The 20,633-nt window shown below is 48.5% G+C and overlaps 1 protein-coding gene across 4 annotated transcripts in view; it reads left to right on the top strand.

Annotated features, from left to right (window-relative positions):
- Positions 1-20,633, top strand: part of KIF1B (kinesin family member 1B) — a 1,137,443-nt gene that overhangs the window by 1,022,636 nt on the left and 94,174 nt on the right. For all 4 annotated transcript variants that reach the window (XM_078642264.1, XM_078642262.1, XM_078642263.1 and 1 more), the window contains one exon: positions 1,642-1,713. In XM_078642264.1, the coding sequence (XP_078498390.1) occupies positions 1,642-1,713 (72 nt within the window). The remainder of the gene's footprint in view (positions 1-1,641; positions 1,714-20,633) is intronic.

Genomic DNA, 20,633 nt, shown 5'->3' with positions numbered 1-20,633 from the left:
CTGTGGCCATCTTTAAAGGTTATTTGTCAGCCCTTTCTGCCTTTTTATGCTTACCGCAATAGCCATCTCTTTTCAAATCACCTGTTGTGATGCATTTTTGGAGATGGCGGATTCACATATTCCCACCAACTCTTTAGAGATGCTGCATTGGGAACTTTATTTGGTTATCTCTTATGCATTGTGCATTCCATTAGAAACTATTCATAGTAGTCTGTTATGCCAGTTAACTATCAAAACAGTGTTCCTCATCGGAATCACATCTGCTGGACAAGTGAGTGAACTCCAGGCCTTGTGTGTCCAGCAGTTATACACTTTGTTCTTTCCGTACAAAGGCAGATATCCTGCTGATGGTGGTTGCGCCCTTCCATATAAGACATCACCTTGCCGGCTTTCTATGCTCCACCTCGCACTTCTAAGGAGGAGGAATGGCTTCACTGACTTGAACCAAGAGGGCTCTTCGTTTTTAAGCGTCTCACACCATACAATACCAGCAAAATGACCAGATTTTTGTTGGCTACTCTTTAGCAAAAAAAAGGAAAAAGCAGTGCCGAAGAGAACCTTTTTGTGATCCATTGCTCTAACAATAAAGATCTGCTATAGGCTAGCTAAGAAACAACCCCTAGATGGCTTTCATGCTTATTTCAACAGAGTGAAGGCTGCTAACACTGCGCTGGCATGCCATCTGGACATTTGCCAGGCTGCTACATGGGCCTCCCTTCACACGTTCATGGAGCATTACTGCCTAGATAACCAGGTCCGGCAAGACAGGAATTTCACCCCATCTGTCCTGAAGGGTTTTCTGGTCTGAGCCATTCCACAGACCTACCACCTGGGGAGGTTCTGTTTTGGTGTCTGTTCACAAGGTTAAGAATCTGCAGTTAGAATTCTCTATCAGAAGGACAAGTTACTTACCTTTGGTAATGCTTTTTCTAGTAGAGTCACCAAACCACTCTCCTCCCTGTTCTGTGGAGTAGTCTTACACGATCCAGTAATAAGATCCTACAAATGAAACTTCTACACTCTGCACATCGGATTTCAATAGGCCTGTGACTTACTGCGCGGATGGAGATTAGAAAGAAACTGCACAGAGGTGGCAGTCATATAGTGGCCCTGACATCACATCCAGATCCAAAGGACCCACTTGAAGCAGCACAATGCCACCTGTCGATGTAGAATGGAATTGCTGTATCCGGTTTGGCGCCTGGGGGAAACTCACATGGTAAGAAATCTGCCGTCAATTAGTCTCTACTAGAAATGGGGTTACCAAAGGTATGTAGTTTATTTACTTGTCTCCAAAGCTTCAATGTAACAGTTGCGGAAGGATTACCTAGTCGCACCACTCGGTGGCATCCTACAAGGTTGAAAATGTGTAAGAGCCTTTTTCTTTTACATAAACAGACAGAATATGTTGTCTTTAGATGGGCATCAGTGTAATAATGTCTTTTTAGAACGATATTTTTCTTTGTGTAAAGTTTTCCAGAATCCCACAGAGAGAAGACCTATTCTGTAAATCAGTTTAAAGAAGCTACATGATTAAGAACTAGGATTTCCAAAAAGTAACTTTTCCTTCCTCGATGTCTTGCCAATTAGAATTACATCATTGTAAACATAAACCGTATTTGACATGTGTTCTTTCTGCAGTGCCTGCAACTCCTGATGCATACATTCAACCGTGAGCTTAACCAGGTGTACAACAGCATCAGTGACTGTAAGGTATGTGTACTTGGAATGACGACATGCAGGCTGTATGGGGCAGACAAGGTTCCGAAGAAAATGGATGGGTTGCACCTGGAAATATTGACCTGTTGTTGCATCAGAGATTGAAGGCTTTGCTTTTGGAGTTACTGACTAAATTCATCTTGATGAAAAAGATGAAGAGGTGTATGAAGAGTTGATACAAGATTGTTGTGATAACTGTAACTGACTTTTGTCAAACATGCTGCAGGTGACTGTATTTGTTTAGCTAGCAACATTTGTTCACAAGGAACTCCTTTTGAGAAAACATGTTTTTTTAATTTCTGCAAGTTTCAATCCTTTGCAATTATCTAATAAAACTTGAATTTAAAATGAATATAGAATATAATACAATCCATATACCTAAATTAGTTAAATAATTGCAATATTACTTGATGTTGTGAAGAAGGTATCCCGAATACTGATTTTTACTCACGCTGAAATGAGTGTTCTATTTATTCATTATTATAAATTTGTTTTAATGAAAAACACACACACATCAAAATGTATTTACAATGCATTAGCAGTAATTGGTAAATTAGTTACAATTGTGACCTCCGTGAAGTGACCATAACCAACTTGAATTAAAACATAGTTACTGTATTTTTTTTTTTAAAATAGCAGGTTATTGGAAAAAAGGATGTATTTTGCGATTCTGATGAACTATTCCAGATCAAGGGCCGGATTCTTTTCTATTGCTTTTAAAACTATCCTTAATGGTTGCCAACGATGTTTCGACCCAACTGAGAATATGAGAGTCTCTTCAGGACTGGGAATTCCTGGGGACTGCAAAGCATTAATAGGCAGTAGTAGGGTATTTGGATGGTGTGGGAGTGCTACTTAAAAGGAGTATATTCAAAGCTGCTTACCTTGGGGTACTTAATGTCCTGTAGCAAGCGCGGATTAGACTACAGCATGAGTCTTCTTATTAATTATTTCTTTCATTAGTTCAGGCAATCCAGGGTATAGCTTCATCCCTAGAAAGCGATCGAGGCAATTTAATCAATCTGTCCAATCGAAGTGAATTAATAAACATGGTGACAGGGAGGGTTTAGAGACTCACCATGTAAAAGGAATTTCAATTTCAATTTCTAGCCCGGATCACCAATGGATGAGAACCGAGTCTGTGGTTCTCAATGAGGTCCTAAGGACAGAAGGGTCTGATGTGACTTTAAATAAAGGATCCAACCGTGCTAAGTGCCGTGCTAAGGAACTAACCGCAAGTTGGGCGATGCAACTACTCGTGACTGTGCGTGATCTAAGAATCCATAATCTCAGCGATTAGCATTTGGAATAGGAATTGAAGCCATAGTTACTCAGCCAACAGTCTTTACTTACTTGGATAAAGAAGCTGTTGGAAAATTCCAATCAGCTGTGCCTCTGGAGATAGGGTGACCAACCGTCCGTAAATTTCACGGACAGTCCGTAAATTGGACCTCATGTCCGTTGTCCGTTAAGATCCCTCTTACGGACACCATTTGTCCGTAATTTGGGGGTTTACTGCGACCTGCACTGCTCACCTTTGTGGCGCCTCAGTGTTCTGAGAGCTCCCTGCTGGGGCCGCCTCACACTCCTCTCGGCTCAAGGGCAGCCCTTCCCCAGCCTCTCACAGACTGTGATGGCCCATTGTCATTCTGTATGCCGGCTGATTGTCGCATACAGAATGACAATGGGCAAGTCTGGACAGTTAAGGAAGGCATGTGGGGACCCATGTGCAGTTCATGTAAATCAGAATAAAGCTGAACACGATGTTTGGTCTAATTTGCAAGCAAGGGTCTTTCCAGATTACATGCTGTTTTTACTCACCACCATAAAGTGATTTATTTTATCACCTTTAGGCAAAGTGTAGGCACGTTATTTCACACTTCTCATGGGCACTGTCCCAGATGTATCTGTATCGTTAGTGCGCTTCATAAAATGCAACTATTTTCAAAGAACATATTTTAGAAATTTTTTTGCAGAATAAAAAGTCGACCCCGTTAAAAAAAATATCTTGATGTTGTGGGTTCCACCTTCCGTCCCGAACCCTTTCATGGAGGGCCATTATTTTTCATGAACTCTGCGCAATATGGGTTTGGTTCCGGTGCTGCCTATGGCTGCTTTTCATACTTTGATGAGGTGACCGAAAGCACAAAAACTGAATAAGGACTACACTATCTATTCCTCATTTGTTGCTGATTCGAGGCCAGAGTATTTTTAGCGTTCCAAGCAAAATAGGAGTTTGCTTTGGTGTGCTCCCTCTACAGAAGAAATAAGGCTGTTTTCTGACCTTTATTGTTTTTGGTGTAACGCAGTGGCAGTTCTTAAAGGGTCCTGCCTTACCTAGCTTCATAAAGTGCCGGCCCTGCCTCCTGGCTCCATGTTTCCGTTCCCGATCTTTTCATTTGCAAACCATTGCTATCTGTTGTGTTATTCTAAATAGGTCAATGTAAACAATAGTTATTAGTAAAGGCAATCCCAACCAACATGTTAGGTTTTAAATTCTGAGTTTCTAGCAGTTACCCAGGCTGTCCACTCTTAAGATATAATAACTACCAATATAGATGATATTCGACTCTTACACCTTGTAGCCCTCATTGTCTTATGTAACATTTCCTATGCATTGACTTACACATTTATATGGGTCATTGTCTCAATATAATTTGTATGTGATTTAACGTGCTCTGACACCCTGCCCTACATACTTGGCATGACAAGCACTATGTATGGGTTCCAGTGTAGCATGCTACTCGCTGAAAGAAAACACTTCAACCCCCCCATCAGCGGTAGCAAGAGCTATATAAATGCAAACATTTTTTCTCTTCTCTATCCCTCCACTATTCTGCTCAATCCAAATAATCTGACTGACATATCCACCACTCAAATTACTGTCATATTTTCACTATACGAATTCACCACTTATCCTTTATGGGTTCCGAAGTAGCATGCTACTCACCAAACAAGTGCTTTAACACCCCATTAGGGGTAGCAAGCGCTATATAAAGCAAACATTTTTCCCTTCTCTATCCCTCCACTATCCTTCTCAATCCAAATAACTGACTAACATATCCACCACTCAAATTACTTTGATATTTTTCACTATACTAATTCACCACTAATCCTTTATGGGTTCCGGAGTAGCGTGCTACTCGCCGAAAAATCGCTTTGACAGGGGTAGTAAGCGCTATAAAATGCTAATACAATACAAGAAATGAAATACCCATGAGAGAGGGTCTAGTTGAAGGGCACCATTGGCGGATGGGCCGTACCAGGCATCGGGATTTTCCACAGAAGGCTGGAAGGGTAGGAGGCTGGTTTTGTTACTGGGGGCCGGTTTTGTAGCAGTGCAGTAGTTTTGAAAGCATTGCTAAGTTCCTTGTATATCCAGCAGTTTTCAGACAACAATAAAAGTGTCACAATAACTCTGGTGATTAATGTACCTGCTGGGGAGAGATGGGAGTTTTGTCCAGTGGCAGTTTTGATAAGGTAGTGCAGAGGGTTAATATGCCTGCTGCAACAAATGTGTACTGTGCATATCAAAATGCAGTATTTTATGTATGCAGCTCAATGGGTTACTGCTTTTGTTACAGAGGTTCTTTAGTTATTGTGCAGTTCATAAATTACAATCATAATCTAGCACTGTGAGCTATGAACTGCCATCAAAGAGCTGCTTTGTATAGGTTAGAAAGTTATGGCTACTTCCCAGTCTTTCATTAACCCGATGTTGCTAATAAATGCATGTTTGGGTTGAAATAAATTCATATAATTAAAGTTAACCCTAACCACAATGTTATGTTCTGAATCCTGAGTTTGTTCATCTTCAGACCAAACACTTAAAAAATGCCTACTGATATGGGTGACATGTGCATCCTACACCTTGTAGTCTCATTTGCTCTATGTAACATTTTTTAAACACTGATTTACACATGTATGAATAATTGTCTCTGTACGTGTGTGTGATGTAAAGTGCTCCGGCACATTATACTGGTATGAGAAGGGCCATAAAACAAATGAAATGCATGTGAGAGAGGGACTAAGAAGAGTTAGACTGTTGGTGATAGTGATAGTGAGGGAATCGTTGAAGAGTCCCACCAAAGATTGTCCTATCCTGGTGCACAGTAAGGTCATCATTTACTATGCTTTAGAAGCTAATACAGTTGAATATCTAATGACAAATGTGTTGTAGAATGCACCATGCATCCCCAAATTTTCTTAGGGGTGTGAAAACAAATGCTGTAAGCTGTCAGTATTTTGTAACACTCAACAACCTTTGAATACCTGTAAATCAAATCATACAAATCAAACAGCATTTGTAAAGTGCAACACTGTCACCCCTAGGGGTATATGGGCGCTGCGTCTCATTCGAAGAGCCAGGTCTTGCGTCTCATTCTGAAGTGTGCCAGCAAAGGGGCTGTACGGAGCTGGAGGAGAAGGTTGTTCCAGGTCTTGACAGAGATGTAGGAGAAGGAGAGGCCACTTCTGAGGCTGCAAGGATTTGAGGTGTGTGTACGAGGGCGAGTGAAGAGGAGCGCAGGTGTTCAGCGGGTTGGTGGAAGTTCAGTTGATGGTGAGGCAGGCAGGTCCTCAGTCATGGATAGCTTTGCAGCTATGTGTGAGGATCTTGAACTGGCATCTTTTCTGGATGGGGAACCAGTGCAGGTCGTATGCGAGGTGAGTTAACTTGTGGAGGTCCAGGATGAGTCTGACTGCAGGGTTCTTTTTGGTCTGGAGCCTTGTGAGGAGCTGGTTGGAGATGCCAGCGTAGAGGGCGTTGCCATAGTCGAGGCAGCTGGTGACGAGGGCCTGACTGATGGTCTTTTTGGTGTTGATTGGGATCCATCTAAAGATTTTGCTTGTCACACAAAGTGTGTGGAAGCAGGAAGAGGCGACTGCATTGACTTGTCATTTCATGGTGAATTGGCTGTCATGGATGATGGTGAGGTTGCGTACATGGTCGGTTGGTCGGTGTGGGCAAGGGTCAGAGTTCTGCAGGCCAACAGCTGTGGTCTAATGCGAAGGTGTTCTTCCCGAAGACCAGTACTTCATTTGTGTTGGAGTTAAGTTGGAGGCAGTTGTCTCTCATCCATTTGGCTACGTTGGTCATGGCGTTGCAGAAGTTGGTTTTGGCATTGGAGGGGTGCTCGGTGATCAAGAGGATCAGTTGAGTGTCATCTGCGTAGGAGATTATGCTGAGTCCGTGGGATCTGAGGACGTCTGTAATGGGGGTCATGTAGGTGTTGAACAGGGTGGGGCTGAGAGAGCATTCTTGTGGCACACCACATATGATGTCTTTGGGTGCAGAGGTGAAGGGAGGCAGTGAGATGCTCTGTTTTTGTCCTGTAAGGAAGGAGGTGATCCATTTGAGGGCGCCTTCGCGTATGCCTGTGTTGTAGAGTCTGTTGATGAAGGTGTTGCGGGAGACTGTGTCGAAAGCTGCGGAGAGTTCAAGAAGGATCAGTGCCATGGTTTCTCCATGGTTGAGGAGTGCTCTGATGTAGTCTGTGGCGGCAATCAGTGAGGTCTCAGTGCTGTGGTTGGTACGGTATCCTGATTGAGAGGTATCCAGTAGATGGTTTTGTTCCAATAATGCCATACCACTCAGCAGTGTGCAGCCAAGCATAGCTCATACAGGTTGGGCTTTCCTGCTTCATGCTCTTACCCTCACATAAGACCTGTGCGCTACAGGTCTTATCCATCACTCAGTATTTTACCAGCCCCATAACCAATCATCACCAGCTGAACAGAAATGGAATACCTGACTCGGTCTGACACATAATTCTGGCCACTCGGAGGATTGCATTCTAATCCAGCACTGCAGATCCCAATTAGTTACATTCTATGCGTGCTGATTTCTATCTCACAATGGAACTCCGATATGAGATGCTGGTAACTAAGTCCATCCATCCAACCAGTTCTCTCACCAAACATGCCTTCTCAGACCATGAACTGTAAACGAAATATCAGACTGGACAGCCCAGCGCAGTAACCTTATAAATAGATCATGATCATATGAAATACCACAAAAACACCTACCCAGTTGCTCAAAGCTGCACGAAAAACTGTGACGTGCATAATTGTCTCAACCTAATATAAAAATATTTTGACTTGTACTTATGTTGGTTGTCTCTTTCCTTATATATTATCGCTCTACCTCCTCCGATGTGTCTGTAAAACATACCTTTTGTCCCAAAGTTTTGTCCTGAATTTTGACCTTCGGTCCTGAATTTTTGTCCTGAATTTTGACCCATTGTCCTGAATTTTTACACTCCCCCGTCCTGAATTTGCACCCATGCTAGTTGGTCACCCTATCTGGAGATTCACTACTCCATCCGTCTTTTAGGCTCTGTGGCTCCATAGTAGAAATAAAAGAGGAGCGCCCTCTTGCAGACTGTACTCATAGGCGCGAGGGGACGTATCCTAGGGAATATTGGCGCCATCTTGAAGGGGAGGATGTGGCTATGGAACATCTATTTACTATTGTGAATTCTCGTTAATATACCTATTTCGGCTCTACCTAAGTTAGCCATTCAGCCTAATAACATACTCTTATTGCACTAAATCTTGGCAATCTTGTAGTACATACTGGACTTTCAAAATGTGGTCTAGTTAGATAAATTCGATGTGGCAGCTATCTTCAAAGTGAGAGTCTGTCAATTATTAATACCTTTCCTATTAGATCAGCTCACTCCCATGCACAGCTGGTTCGGTTAACTTAGGGAGATATTGAAGGAGCAAGTATCTTATTTCCTCAACCCTTTTCGTCCTATACATAATACCACATCAATGCCAATTTAGGTCATGTTAGAGTATAAGCAAAATACAAGATTTCATGTATGCCAGCCACAGGATCGCGTGGTCAGTTTAAAGTAACTAGAATGCTGAGACAGTTGAATAGTAATTCATACCTTATAGGAGTACCTGTGACGTTTATCAATACTGATGATCTGTCAACATACACGTTATTAGGATTCACCCAGTGTATCTACAACTATGGATGAACATCCAGAAACACTTCTTCTCTAGTTAAGGCAGATCATGTACCTAATTAAGGCTTATAAACTTGCACCATTTTTCTCGACTGTTTAGCCCCAGTCGAATTGAATTACAATTGTCTGTCCATTTACATTCTAGACTCTGTAAAATCAAGGATAGGTCACCGCCTTTTGAGGGATTTTGGCTTTTTAAATGATCTGCCAACGCAGTTTGTCGGCTGTATGAAATGTTTTCTTTGTAGCGTTGTACTAATGGAGCATTTTCTACTAGACATCGTATTCAACTCCTGTGCTGTCCTATTTGTGCCTTCACTGGTTGTGATGTCTGACCTATGTATATTAGGTTGCACGGACACCATATACAGTAAATTACGTGTGAGGTGGAACAATTTGTATGATCTTCTAGAGTCATCATAATATCTACATGTACCAATTCCTTTGTTTTACATGTGTACAGGTGACTGTATTAGCAGCAGTTTAGGTTATTTGGAAATGGTGCCCATTTTCATATACAGGGGTAATTTTGGGTACTCTTAGTCATTTGTTGTATTTAATACTAGATTTGTGGTACCACATATAGCTTAGCTTTTATCTCAAACCTTTACACAACTGTGCTGGAGAGCGTCCTTGATTCCCCCCCCCCCCCCCCCCCCCCGACGCCAGTCTGAGCTCGGATGATGTCACGCCCAAATTAGCCTGAGGAGCCGCTTGACTTGCAGCAGCCTGAACAGCAGGTTTTGGTACTGACTGTGATAATGATTGACTTGGTTGATGAGTTTGTTCAGCCCTACCAAGAGGACAGTTGTTATGAAGACTTAAAAGAGACTAGTGGCCTCAATACCTCCCCGAAGATTACTCTTTTTGCTCCTCCTGGACCGGCTTCAGAGGAGTCCTCTTTCTACACTGTGATGATGCAGAGGGCGGCCAAGTACTTAACCTCCAGCTTCCCTACCTTGGAGGTTAAAACAAATGTCTTAATGGAGGTCCTCCAATCAGGACAAACGTATTCTGAGCCCCTTCTTCCCTTTAATAATGCACTGACAGATACTTTATTGGGGGCCTGGCCAAATCTTGCTCTGGTCTCCCCAGTCAGTAGACAAATTGCCAGGCACAATCGCTGTTCTCCGGGTGACCCAGCTTTTCTTACGCAGCATCCCTTGTCAGAAAGCCTAGTGGTGCAAATTTCCACCCGCCACTTCAATCCTAAACACATTTCCCACCACTCCCCCTGAAGGGGAATCTAAGCTATTTGAATTTTTCAGCATACATGACTTTCTTGTTCCAACTAGGCCCTCCAATCTGTTAACACCTGCGGTTTTCTGGGACGATACTCACACGCTTTTTTGGATTTGGTGGCACAAGTTCTCACTGTTGGGCTCCAAGACCTTCGCCCTGTACTTTCTCCGGCGATCCAAGATGGTTGGGATGCTTCCAAGTTCACGATTCGTTGTGCCTTGGACACCACCGATTCCATTGGACAGACCATAGGCACCAGCTTGGCCATTTGCTGGCATGCGTGGTTGCGATCGACTGGATTCCTGGGCGATATCCAGTCTGCCTTAATGGACTTGCCCTTTGATGGGACTCGCCTATTTGGGGGAGAAAGCTGTTTAAGCGCTCCAGCACTTTGAGGCATGCAGGGCTACCGCTTGTTTGAGTCTTTTCGCACAGCCTCGCCAACCGCAGTAGTACCAAGTGCTTTTGTGGCTGTGGCAGAGGAGTCCCTTACCACTAACCTGTCCAGCTTTACAGGGAACCTAGTTTTTACACAGTAGAGGCCCTGATGCCTTCTGCTTGCGCAGCCAAGTTCAGCGTGCCACCCAGCCCTCTGCCAACTACCGCAGCCCTACTTGCCAAGCCTCTTTAGTGCGCCCTTGCAGGGGCTAAGCCATCTGGTGTGAGGCAGAATCCACCAATTTTTAGCAGGCTGGCAAGCAATCACATCGGACAGGTGGGTCCCACAATTAATTTGCAAGGGGTACACCTTGCACATTCTCTCTTCTCTGCTGTACCTTCCAGCGTCCCCTCAGCGACTGACTGAGGACCATATCTCCATTTTGTGGCAGGACTTTGAAGCCCTTTTGGCTACAAGGGCCATTGAAAGGGTGTTGGTGACAGAAATAGGGCATGGTTGATATTCCTGCTACTTTTTAGTGCCCAAGGACGGAGATCTTTGGTCTATCCTGGATCTCCGTCCTCAACACCTTCCTCTGGAAGGAGAAATTGATAATGCTCACCCTGGCCTAGGTCTTGTCTGCCCTCAACCCTGGAGACTGGATGGTACCCAAGGACCTGCAGAATGCCTGTTTACATATTCCCATCCCGCCAGTCCATCGGCACTACATTCAGTTTATGATGGGAGAGGAGCTTTTGTAGGTTTTCTGTGCTCCCCTCTGCTCTCACCAGCGCACCTCGGTTGATCAAGAAAGAGATGGTAGTGGCGGCACACCTTCAAAGGTCAGGGGGGCTAGTTTTACCCTACCTCAATAACTGGTTGTTGACGGTGGACTTGCCCAGACAGTCATCAACTACCTCCAGACCACAGCGTACCTCCTGTCATCTGTGGGGTTCCCCATCACATGTGAAAGTCACACCTGACTCCTTCTCAGACACACCCCTTCATTGGAGCCATTTGGGACACAGTAGGATTTTGGGCTTTTCCCCCAGAAAAGTTAGTCCATGACATTCAGGCTATGATCACAATCTTTCAGCCTTCAGCCTCTGTCGTTGATTTCTGGGAGGTCGACACTGAGACTGGTGGCCTACTGTATCCTGCTAATTTTGCTTGCCAGGTGGCATATGCAGGCTTTGCAGTGGGATATGAAGTTCCAGTGGGCTCAACATCAAGGGGACTGCCTTGACTGTATTCAGATTTTGGAGACTGACAAAGTTCTGCAATGGTAGTTACTGGACCGCGATTGGATCAGTGGCAGACCCCTCTCTCTTCCCCCACCCAGAGCTGACAGTGGTGACGGAGGCATCGCTTCTGGATTGGGCAGCTACCTGGGAAAGGTGGAGATCTCGGGATCGTAGTCTTCAGCCGAGTCCTGGCATGAGGTCTCTTCCACAAATGGGGAGAACCTTAGCTCAATCTGCTCGTCCCTACTGATAACATGCAATGTCAGATTTATGCACATTGGAGTCTCCAGCACATCTCTTGTTTGGAGACGTGTTCCACTTCATGTGGAACGCGGGACTCCTTTATGCCTTTCTGGTGATACCTCACCTGACCCTAGTTCTGAAGACGATCAGGACTGACGGGGCCCATTTATCGTAGTGGCTCCAGATTGGATGGATATTATGGTATCCAGAACTCCTGGGCTTGAGCATACGTCCTCCAATCAGGCTGCCCCCCAGGAGCACATGCTATTGCAGCAACAGGGCATAGTTCTGCACCCGGGCCTTCGCAGTCTCTACCTTTATCCTTTGAGTTTGAGCGGTGACAGCTGAACACCTTCGACATTCCTCGAGAGGTTGCCAATATCATCTTGGCAGCCAGGCATCCCTGGACAAAAACTGCATACTTCTGTCCTTGGGACAGATTTGTGTCTTGGTATGGCACTAGCCAGATTGACCCCTCCAGGCCAATTTATCTGACATTCTGTATCTTGTCCAGCAAGGCTATGCTTTGGACACAATTAAGGATTAACATTTAGGCCCACTTAGAGATGCCGAATCAGCCCTCTTTGTTTGACTGCATGATCATTCTACCAGGGCCAAAGCTGCTACCACTGCATTGGCATGCAGAGTCCCAGTCCTATACATTTGCTAGGTGGCTACATGGGCGTCCTTCCATACATTCACAAGGCATTATTGCCTGGACAGTTAGGTTTGTCGGGAGGGGCATTTTGCCGGCTCGGTCCTGCAGGGCTTTCTGGTCTGAACCTTTCACAGACACCTCTGAATTGGAATTGCTCTAGTATCTATTCAAAAGGCGAGCAGTCTGCGGCAAGAAGTCTCTATTAGAAGAGCAAGTTATTTACCTTGGGAAATGCACTTTCTGGTAGAGGTTATCTAGCGACAGATGACTCCTGTCCTCCCTATTCTGTGATTGGACTCTTCCAATTAATAGGATCTCAAGTCTAGGTATCTGCATACGATCTACCAACTTACTTATTGGGGTCTGCGTCTAGGGGCGCGGACAGTCTCAGAAGTAACTGACATGAGCACGCAGTGTCCCCTATATAGGTCCACACGTCATTCTCAGAGCAGAACGGTGTCAGTGTGGAGCCACAATGCACCACCTTCCAGCGCACTGAGGTACTGCTGAAAAGTTTCTGCATCCAGGCTGACGCCTGGTGAAGATTCAAAAGACGAGGAATCTTCGGTGAGATAGTCTCTGCCCAAAAAAGTGTTACCAATAGTAAGTAAGTTCTTTAATGCAGTGGTATGCTCATCTGACCTTGCAGTTCCTTGATATTGCAACAAACTTGTGAAAAGCCATGTTTTTGTCTTCCTCCTCCTTCGCCTCACCCATGATTTTGGCTCTTGCTGTCTTCTAATAGACCTCAGCAAGTTCTGCTATAGCCCTCCCTCTTATTGCAGCCTATAGTGCATCCCAAGTCCTGCCTAGATACATGCTGCTGTGTCATTGAATTTTATGTAGTCCTCTTTCTGATGGATATATCTACCTGTGGATTCCTCACCTTTTGCATATTGCACGGACCAACTTGCAACAGATACTTTTCGATCGCTCTCCCACACCGCTAGAGGGTGCTGGCTTCAGTGCCACTCACAGGCAGCACCGCATGACGTCACTGGAGACATAATGTGCCACGTCGGCGTGCTGTTGTCAGTTCCCTTTTTTTCCAAGCCTTTGACATGTAACAGTCTTTTCAAACTCTGTAAGGGAATTGTCATTTTCCAACGTGCAGTTTTTATTATAAGGAAACTTCTGGTAACACCTTCGATAGAGGATACCTCTGTAGCTGATTCCTCCTTCGGAAGGTTCACTGGCACTGCAATTATGGCAGACAGCGCCGCCTTCCTATATACCGACATCTCATGCTTTGACTCCAGTAACCTTGTTAACATCACCAACGCCAGGGTAGGCTACATTCGCACTTCAACCTTCTTCAAGACTTCGTACTACAGATCCTTTCTCTTTGGTACCGGAACACAGGTCCAGAAGAGATGCTCAAAGATTGGTTGAGGGGGATGAGGACATCTTTGGGTAGCAAGATTCCCAGGAAGAAGGAGATACTTCTGATGAACCTTCAGGGGATCCGGACTTTGAAGGGTTGAAAGATGTGAATGGTTTGAACTCTTCCCAAGAGTGGGAATTGCTTTCTCCAAAGGGTATTTCTCCTCCAGAAGTTATATCTTATCACTCAAAAAGCTGCTGAAATGTTGCATCCTCCGCTCCCTACTACTGAGTAAAATCTAATATTCTTACTGAGGTGCTCGATTCTTCTGCAACATCCTCTGATGCTTTATTTACTTTCATTGAGGTTGTGCCTAAGCCTATTTTGAAAATGTTGCGGTCAATAGCCAGAATATATAAACCGGCTCCTGGGGTTCCTCTCTTTTTATCATCACATCCTACACCAGAGAGTCTGATTTTCCAAGCCTCATACTGGTCAACGCTGTCTATAGGTTAATTCCTCACCTGTCCTGCGTACGGGGAGTACAAGAAAATTGAGCAGTCAGCTAAAAATGTCTTCTAGTCTGGAAGCATGGTTCTTAAATCGACCAATGCTACCTGCGTACTGGGTAGGTACATTAAGGCACTTCTGGATTTAGTACAAGCTGATATTCCTAAATTGCCTGAGGACATAAAGTAATTTTACAGATCTGTTGACTGATGGACAGGTTGCAGCCCGATAGGTTATACAGTCGGGACCTAAATATGGCTGATTCTATGGCATTGGCATTTGCACTTTGTTTTCGCAAGATGTTCAGAACACCCTTATGGATTTACCCTTTGATGACTCTCACCTATTTGGAGCTAAAACAGAATTTGCTTTGGAATATATAAAAGACAGTAAAGCCACTGCTCGTTCCTTGGGCCTTCAGTCTTAGTCAAGGAACTATATAGGTTTTGATGCTCCTTGAGAGGCTTTTCATTTCGTGGGTGCCAACAGTATAGTCCGAAGCAACAACAGCAGTCATCTAACCCCGTCTATAAGAGCAACAGAGGGCGTGGTAGGGGTATACAGTGGGCCATTCTCTCAACTTCATCTTCCACCTTGTCCTCTTTATCCCCTGCTAACAACACAGGAAACCAGCCCTAGTTTTAACATCTTACAGTGCTCTTTACTGGTGGGAGGCCGGGTTTCCCAGTTTCTAATTCATTGGAAGGCCGTAACATCAGGCCTTTGGGTGCTAAGTATAGTGGGAATAGGGATATGCCCTACCTTTTCCAAAACTTCTTCCACCCTTTCCTCCCCAACCACATTCTTTCTGTAGACCTTCTTCAGCTCCTCTAACTGGCGGTTCAATCCATACTCCAAAGGGGGGCAGTTGAGTTGGTTCCAGAGCAGGAACAAGGTTGTGGCTGCTACTTTCGGTATTTCCTGATTCCCAAGAAGGACGGTTGATTACTGATCCTAGACCTCAGGTTTTTTAACTGGTTTTTCAAACAGGAAAAGTTCTAGATGCTGGACCTAGCTCAGATTGTTCTTGCACTGGAAATAGAAGACTGGATGATGTAAATTGCCTTGCAAGATGCCCACTTTAAGATCTCGATTCTGCAGTTGCATGGGAAGAATCTATGCTTCACAGTGGAATCCCAACGCTATCAGTTTGCCGTCCTGCTGTTTAGTTCCTCAAGTCTTCACAATGGTGATGGTGGTGGTTGCAGCCCATCTCAAAAGGTAAGGAATACGCAGTATTTACTTACTTGGACAATAGTTTCATCAAAGTCAGATCTCCGGAGTTGGTGTTGTATCGCTTGCAGGTAACAACTGAGCTAATGTTGGATCTGGGCATTTAAATCAAGAAGCTCAAATCTCACCTGTTTCCCTCTTAGTGCACACTGTTTATAGGGACAGTACTGGACACAACTGTAAATTGAGCCATTCCTCCTCGACAGAGAATTCACAACACTCAGGCTATGATTCCGATATTTCAAGATAGAGTGAAAGTTCCAGTCCTAAAGGTTCTATGCATGCTCGGTCTGCTAGCCTCCTGCATTTTACTGTCTACCATGCACACTGGCACACGGGGCCCTCGAGTGGTGCCTCTGCAGGCAATAGTTTCAGCACAATAGAGATCCATAAGCCTGTATCTGAAAGAAACAGGTTAGTATTAGATTCCTTACCTTAGAATATCCCCAGGCGTCAGTCTGGATCCGGAAACTTTTGCGTAGCAGTACCCCTGCGCGTCGGTAGGCGTCGTCTGCAGGTGTCCCCTGCGGCTCCGCGTCGTCGGCGTCGTGCGCCGTGATGACGTCGCTGGAGTATATAGACGCCGCCTCCGCGCGCTGACGTCAGTTCTTCTTTTTTCCGCGCCAGTTAGCGCAGATCCGAAGAGCAGTACTCCGGTCTTTTGACCAAGTTTTTTGTTAACTGATTGATCTTTACGGTGCCGGTAGGATGCCCGGTTTCAAGAGTTGTGACGAGTGCGACCGCATGATGTCGGTCACCGACCACCATCGACTCTGCCTCCGGTGTCTGGGCGCGGACCACGACGTGGAGTCCTGCGTCGACTGTCGGGCCTTGACTGGAAAAGCTAGGCGGGAGCGGTCCCGCAAGCTTCTCGAACTCCGGTTGTCGGCCCCGCGTCGAGAGCGGTCCCGGTCCGGTCGGAGGTCGAGGGAGCGGTCGAGGGAGCGGTCGCGGAGCCGCCATGGGCGCTCCGGGAGTCGCCACCATTCCTCCGGCTCGTCAGGTAAGCACAAGAAGTCGGGGCGTCGCCATCGCACCCCCGACTCCCCCCGACGCCCGCGTGCTGCGGCCGGGGGCTCGGGTGACCCCACCCCCGCGGTCCCGCATGGGTCGCCGACGCCGTCTGCCCCACACCTGTCGGTCCCTGGGGAAGGCGCGTCGCGTGAGGAGATCGAGGCCTTCCTCATTGCTATGAGGGCGAGGTCTTCTCCGGCGGGGCCTTCGGCGCCTGCGGGCCCGTCGGTCCCGTCTGGGGGCCCGAGCGGTTCGGGTGCTCCTGCCCCGGCGCCGCCGGTGGCTCCGGCCCCGGCGCCGCTGGTTCCCTCTGGTTCGTCGCCGGCTGGTCTCCCGGCCTCTCCGGCGTCGGTTCCTGTGGGCCAGCCCAGGGTACCGCCCCCGCGTGGTGCAGCGACTCCGCCGTCGGCTCCGGCCGGCGTCGGGTCCCCGGCACCGACGCCGCGCGGCGCCACCCCCCTTTCCTCCCCGACTCCGGACTCGGAGCCGGACCGGCGTCGGCCGACGCCGGACCCGACGCCGATGGGGCCTGTTGACCCCGATGTCTATATCGTCGACCCAGAATATGGGTATGACGAGGAGGAGTATGGTGAGGGTTGGGAGGGGTCTGAGGACCCTCTATCCCGTGCCTGCCAGTGCGATGTGGACTGGGTAGGTGATCTGGGTGATGCCAGTGGCCTGGACGAGTCGCCCAACCCTGGGTTTGTCTCTCCGTCCCCTGTGGCGTCCGAGGCGGGTGCTGCCTATTCGGTGGTCCTGATGAGGGCTGCCAAGGCCTTACACCTTGAGCTCCCCGTCGCGAAGGTCAAACCGAATATCCTGACGGAAGTTTTTAAACCGCAGTCATGCCCCCAGGAGCCTCTGCTGCCGTTTAATGAGGCCCTGACGGATGTCCTTCTGGGCACCTGGTCCAGGCCCGCCTCTGGTGCGCCGGTTGACCGGAACGTTGCCAGGCGTCACCGTCCCTGCGCGGACGACCCTGCCTTCCTGTCCACCCATCCCTCCCCGGAGAGTCTGGTGATCCAGGCCTCCACTTCGCAGTCCGCATTTCCGTCGGCTCCGCCCGACCGGGAATCAAAGAGGTACGACCAATTCGGAAAGAAAGTGTTTTCCTCTTTGAGTGCTGGACTGCGGCCTTGTAACACCGCGTGCCTCTTGGGCCGCTACACCCACTCCCTGTGGGATACGGTCGAGGAGTGTTTGCCGCAATGCCCCCAGGAAGTGCGGGACAAGCTCACCCGGGCCTTTGTTGAAGGCCGGGATGCGGCGCGGTACTCGATCCGTTGTGGTCTGGACACCACGGACTCCCTGGGACGGGCCATGTCCACTACGGTGGCGATTCGTCGCCATGCCTGGCTGAGATCTGCCAACTTCTCACCAGACGTCCAAAATACGCTTATGGACATGCCATTTGATGGCAGTCGCCTATTTGGTGACAAAGCGGACCACGCGCTGGAGCGCTTCAAGGACTCCAGGGTCACGGCCAAGTCCTTGGGTCTCTCGACCCAGACCCAGCGCCAGCAGACGGGTTCGTTTCGGCCCTTTCGTGGCCAAGGGAGAGGAGGTCCCACACGTGCTGCCAGCCACGCGGCGCAGAGCGCTCCCCAGCGCGGTGGCGCCCGTGGTTTCCGCCGTGGTGGCGGTAGAGGCCAGCGTCGTGGTCAGTCCACGCCTCCCTCCGCTGCGGCATCCAAGCCTTCCTAGTCCGAGCTTTCGGGCTCACGTGACGCCAGTGGGTGGCAGGGTTCGCCATCACCACTCCCGCTGGCGCGCGATAACATCGGACAGGTGGGTGCTGCAGCTTGTCCGAAGGGGCTATGCCCTCCCCTTCGAGTCCACTCCTCCAGCCATGCCACCGCAGAACCACCGTGTGTCGGGGGACCACTTGACACTTCTGCAGGAGGAAGTTACGGCCCTCTTGGCCAAGGGGGCCATCGAGCGCGTTCCTGGGCCAGAAGTAGGGTGTGGTTGCTACTCCCACTACTTTCTGGTACCCAAGAAGGACAAGGGAGGCCTGCGTCCTATCTTGGATCTACGGAACGTCAACGGCTTCCTCCGGAAGGAGAAGTTCAAGATGTTGACTTTGGCTCAGGTCTTGGCTGCTCTAGACCCACAAGACTGGATGGTAGCGTTGGACTTGCAGGATGCGTACTTTCACATCCCCGTCCTGCCGGCCCACCGGCGTTACCTGCGGTTCACGGTAGGCCACGAGCATTTTCAGTTTATCGTGCTCCCATTCGGCCTTACCAGCGCCCCACGGGTGTTCACGAAAGTGATGGCGGTGGTCGCAGCTCATCTGCGCCGGTTAGGGGTTTCAGTCTTCCCCTACCTCGACGACTGGCTGTTGAAGGCGGGCTCGCCCCAGACAGTCGTCCACCACCTTCAGATGACGGCAGACCTCCTGCACGAGTTGGGGTTTTCCATCAATGTGCCGAAATCACACCTGTGTCCCTCTCAAAAGCTCCTTTTCATCGGAGCGGTTCTCGACTCGGCGCAGTTTCGGGTTTATCCCCCGGAACGGCGGGTCCGGGATATTCAGGCTCTGATTCCCATCTTTCAGCCGTTATCCCGGGTTTCGGTCAGGTTGACGCTGCGGCTTCTGGGGCTGATGGCCTCCTGCATCCTTCTGGTGCATCACGCCAGATGGCGGATGCGGGCTCTGCAGTGGGACCTGAAGTTTCAGTGGGCCCAGCATCAGGGCAACCTATCCGACCATGTCCTGATCTCGGAGGGCACTGCGAGACAGTTGCAGTGGTGGCTTACAGACCGCGATTGGGTCAGGGGCAGATCCCTCTCCCTTCCCCAGCCGGAGCACGTGGTTGTGACGGACGCGTCCCTCCAAGGCTGGGGTGGCCACTTGGGAGAGGCGGAGATCAGAGGCCTCTGGTCTCCGGCGGAGTCCCGGCTCCATATCAACATGTTGGAGCTGCGGGCGATTCGCCTGGCACTGAAGGCATTCCTCCCCTTTGTCAACGGGAGTGTAGTGCAGGTGTTCACGGACAACACCACCGCCATGTGGTACTGCAACAAACAGGGCGGTGTGGGGTCGTGGACCCTTTGCCAAGAGGCTCTGCGCCTCTGGCAATGGCTGGAACGTCAGGGCGTGACTCTGACGGTTCAACACCTGGCAGGTTCTCTGAACGCCAGGGCGGACGAACTCAGCCGTCGGTGCTCGGTGGATCACGAATGGCGTCTGAACTCGGATGTGGCGAGAGGCCTCTTTCAGCAATGGGGAGAGCCTTGGTTAGATCTATTCGCCACAGAGGAGAACGCGCAATGTCATCAGTTCTGCGCGTTGGAGTTTCCAAGACGGCACTCGCTCGGCGACGCCTTTCGGCGCGAGTGGAGTTGCGGTCTGTTGTACGCCTTTCCGCCTATACCACTTCTGCCCAGAGTGCTGAAGAAGATCAGGCGCGACCGGGCCCAAGTTATCCTTGTGGCTCCGGACTGGGCTCGAAGGTACTGGTATCCCGAGCTACTCAGCATGACAGTCGGTCCCTCGATCCGCCTGCCCCTTCAGGAGGACCTTCTGTCGCAGCAGCAGGGGACGGTCCTCCACCCGAACCTGTCCAGTCTCCACCTCCATGCGTGGAGATTGAGCGGCGACAGTTGAGGCCATTTGACTTGCCTCCTGAAGTCTGTGATGTCATTCTGGCAGCCAGGCGTCCCTCCACAAAGTCGGTATACGCCTGCCGGTGGAACAGATTTGTGGCATGGTGCACAGCGAAGGCTGTGGATCCCCTTTCTGCCCCTCTATCTGAGGTTCTCCTCTTCCTCCTTTCCCTTGCCCAGCAGGGCTCTGCTCTGGGCACTATCAAGGGCTATCTTTCTGCCCTTTCCGCCTTCTTGAGGCTACCTGATCAGCCATCTTTGTTCAAGTCCCCTATTGTGTTAAGATTCTTAAAGGGCATCACGCACATGTATCCTCCAGCTCCGTTCGTGATGCCTCAGTGGGACTTGAACCTGGTTTTGACTTTCCTGATGTGCGCTCCCTTTGAGCCCCTTCATTCCTGTCCTCTCCGTCTTCTCACCTTAAAGACGGCCTTCCTGGTAGCCATCACCTCTGCCAGGAGAGTGAGTGAGCTCC

Source organism: Lissotriton helveticus, chromosome 5_1 (assembly GCF_964261635.1).
Source record: "Lissotriton helveticus chromosome 5_1, aLisHel1.1, whole genome shotgun sequence".
Lineage (NCBI taxonomy): Eukaryota > Metazoa > Chordata > Amphibia > Caudata > Salamandridae > Lissotriton > Lissotriton helveticus.
Note: the sequence above shows the minus strand (reverse complement) of the source record. Positions and strands in the feature narration are given on the sequence as shown.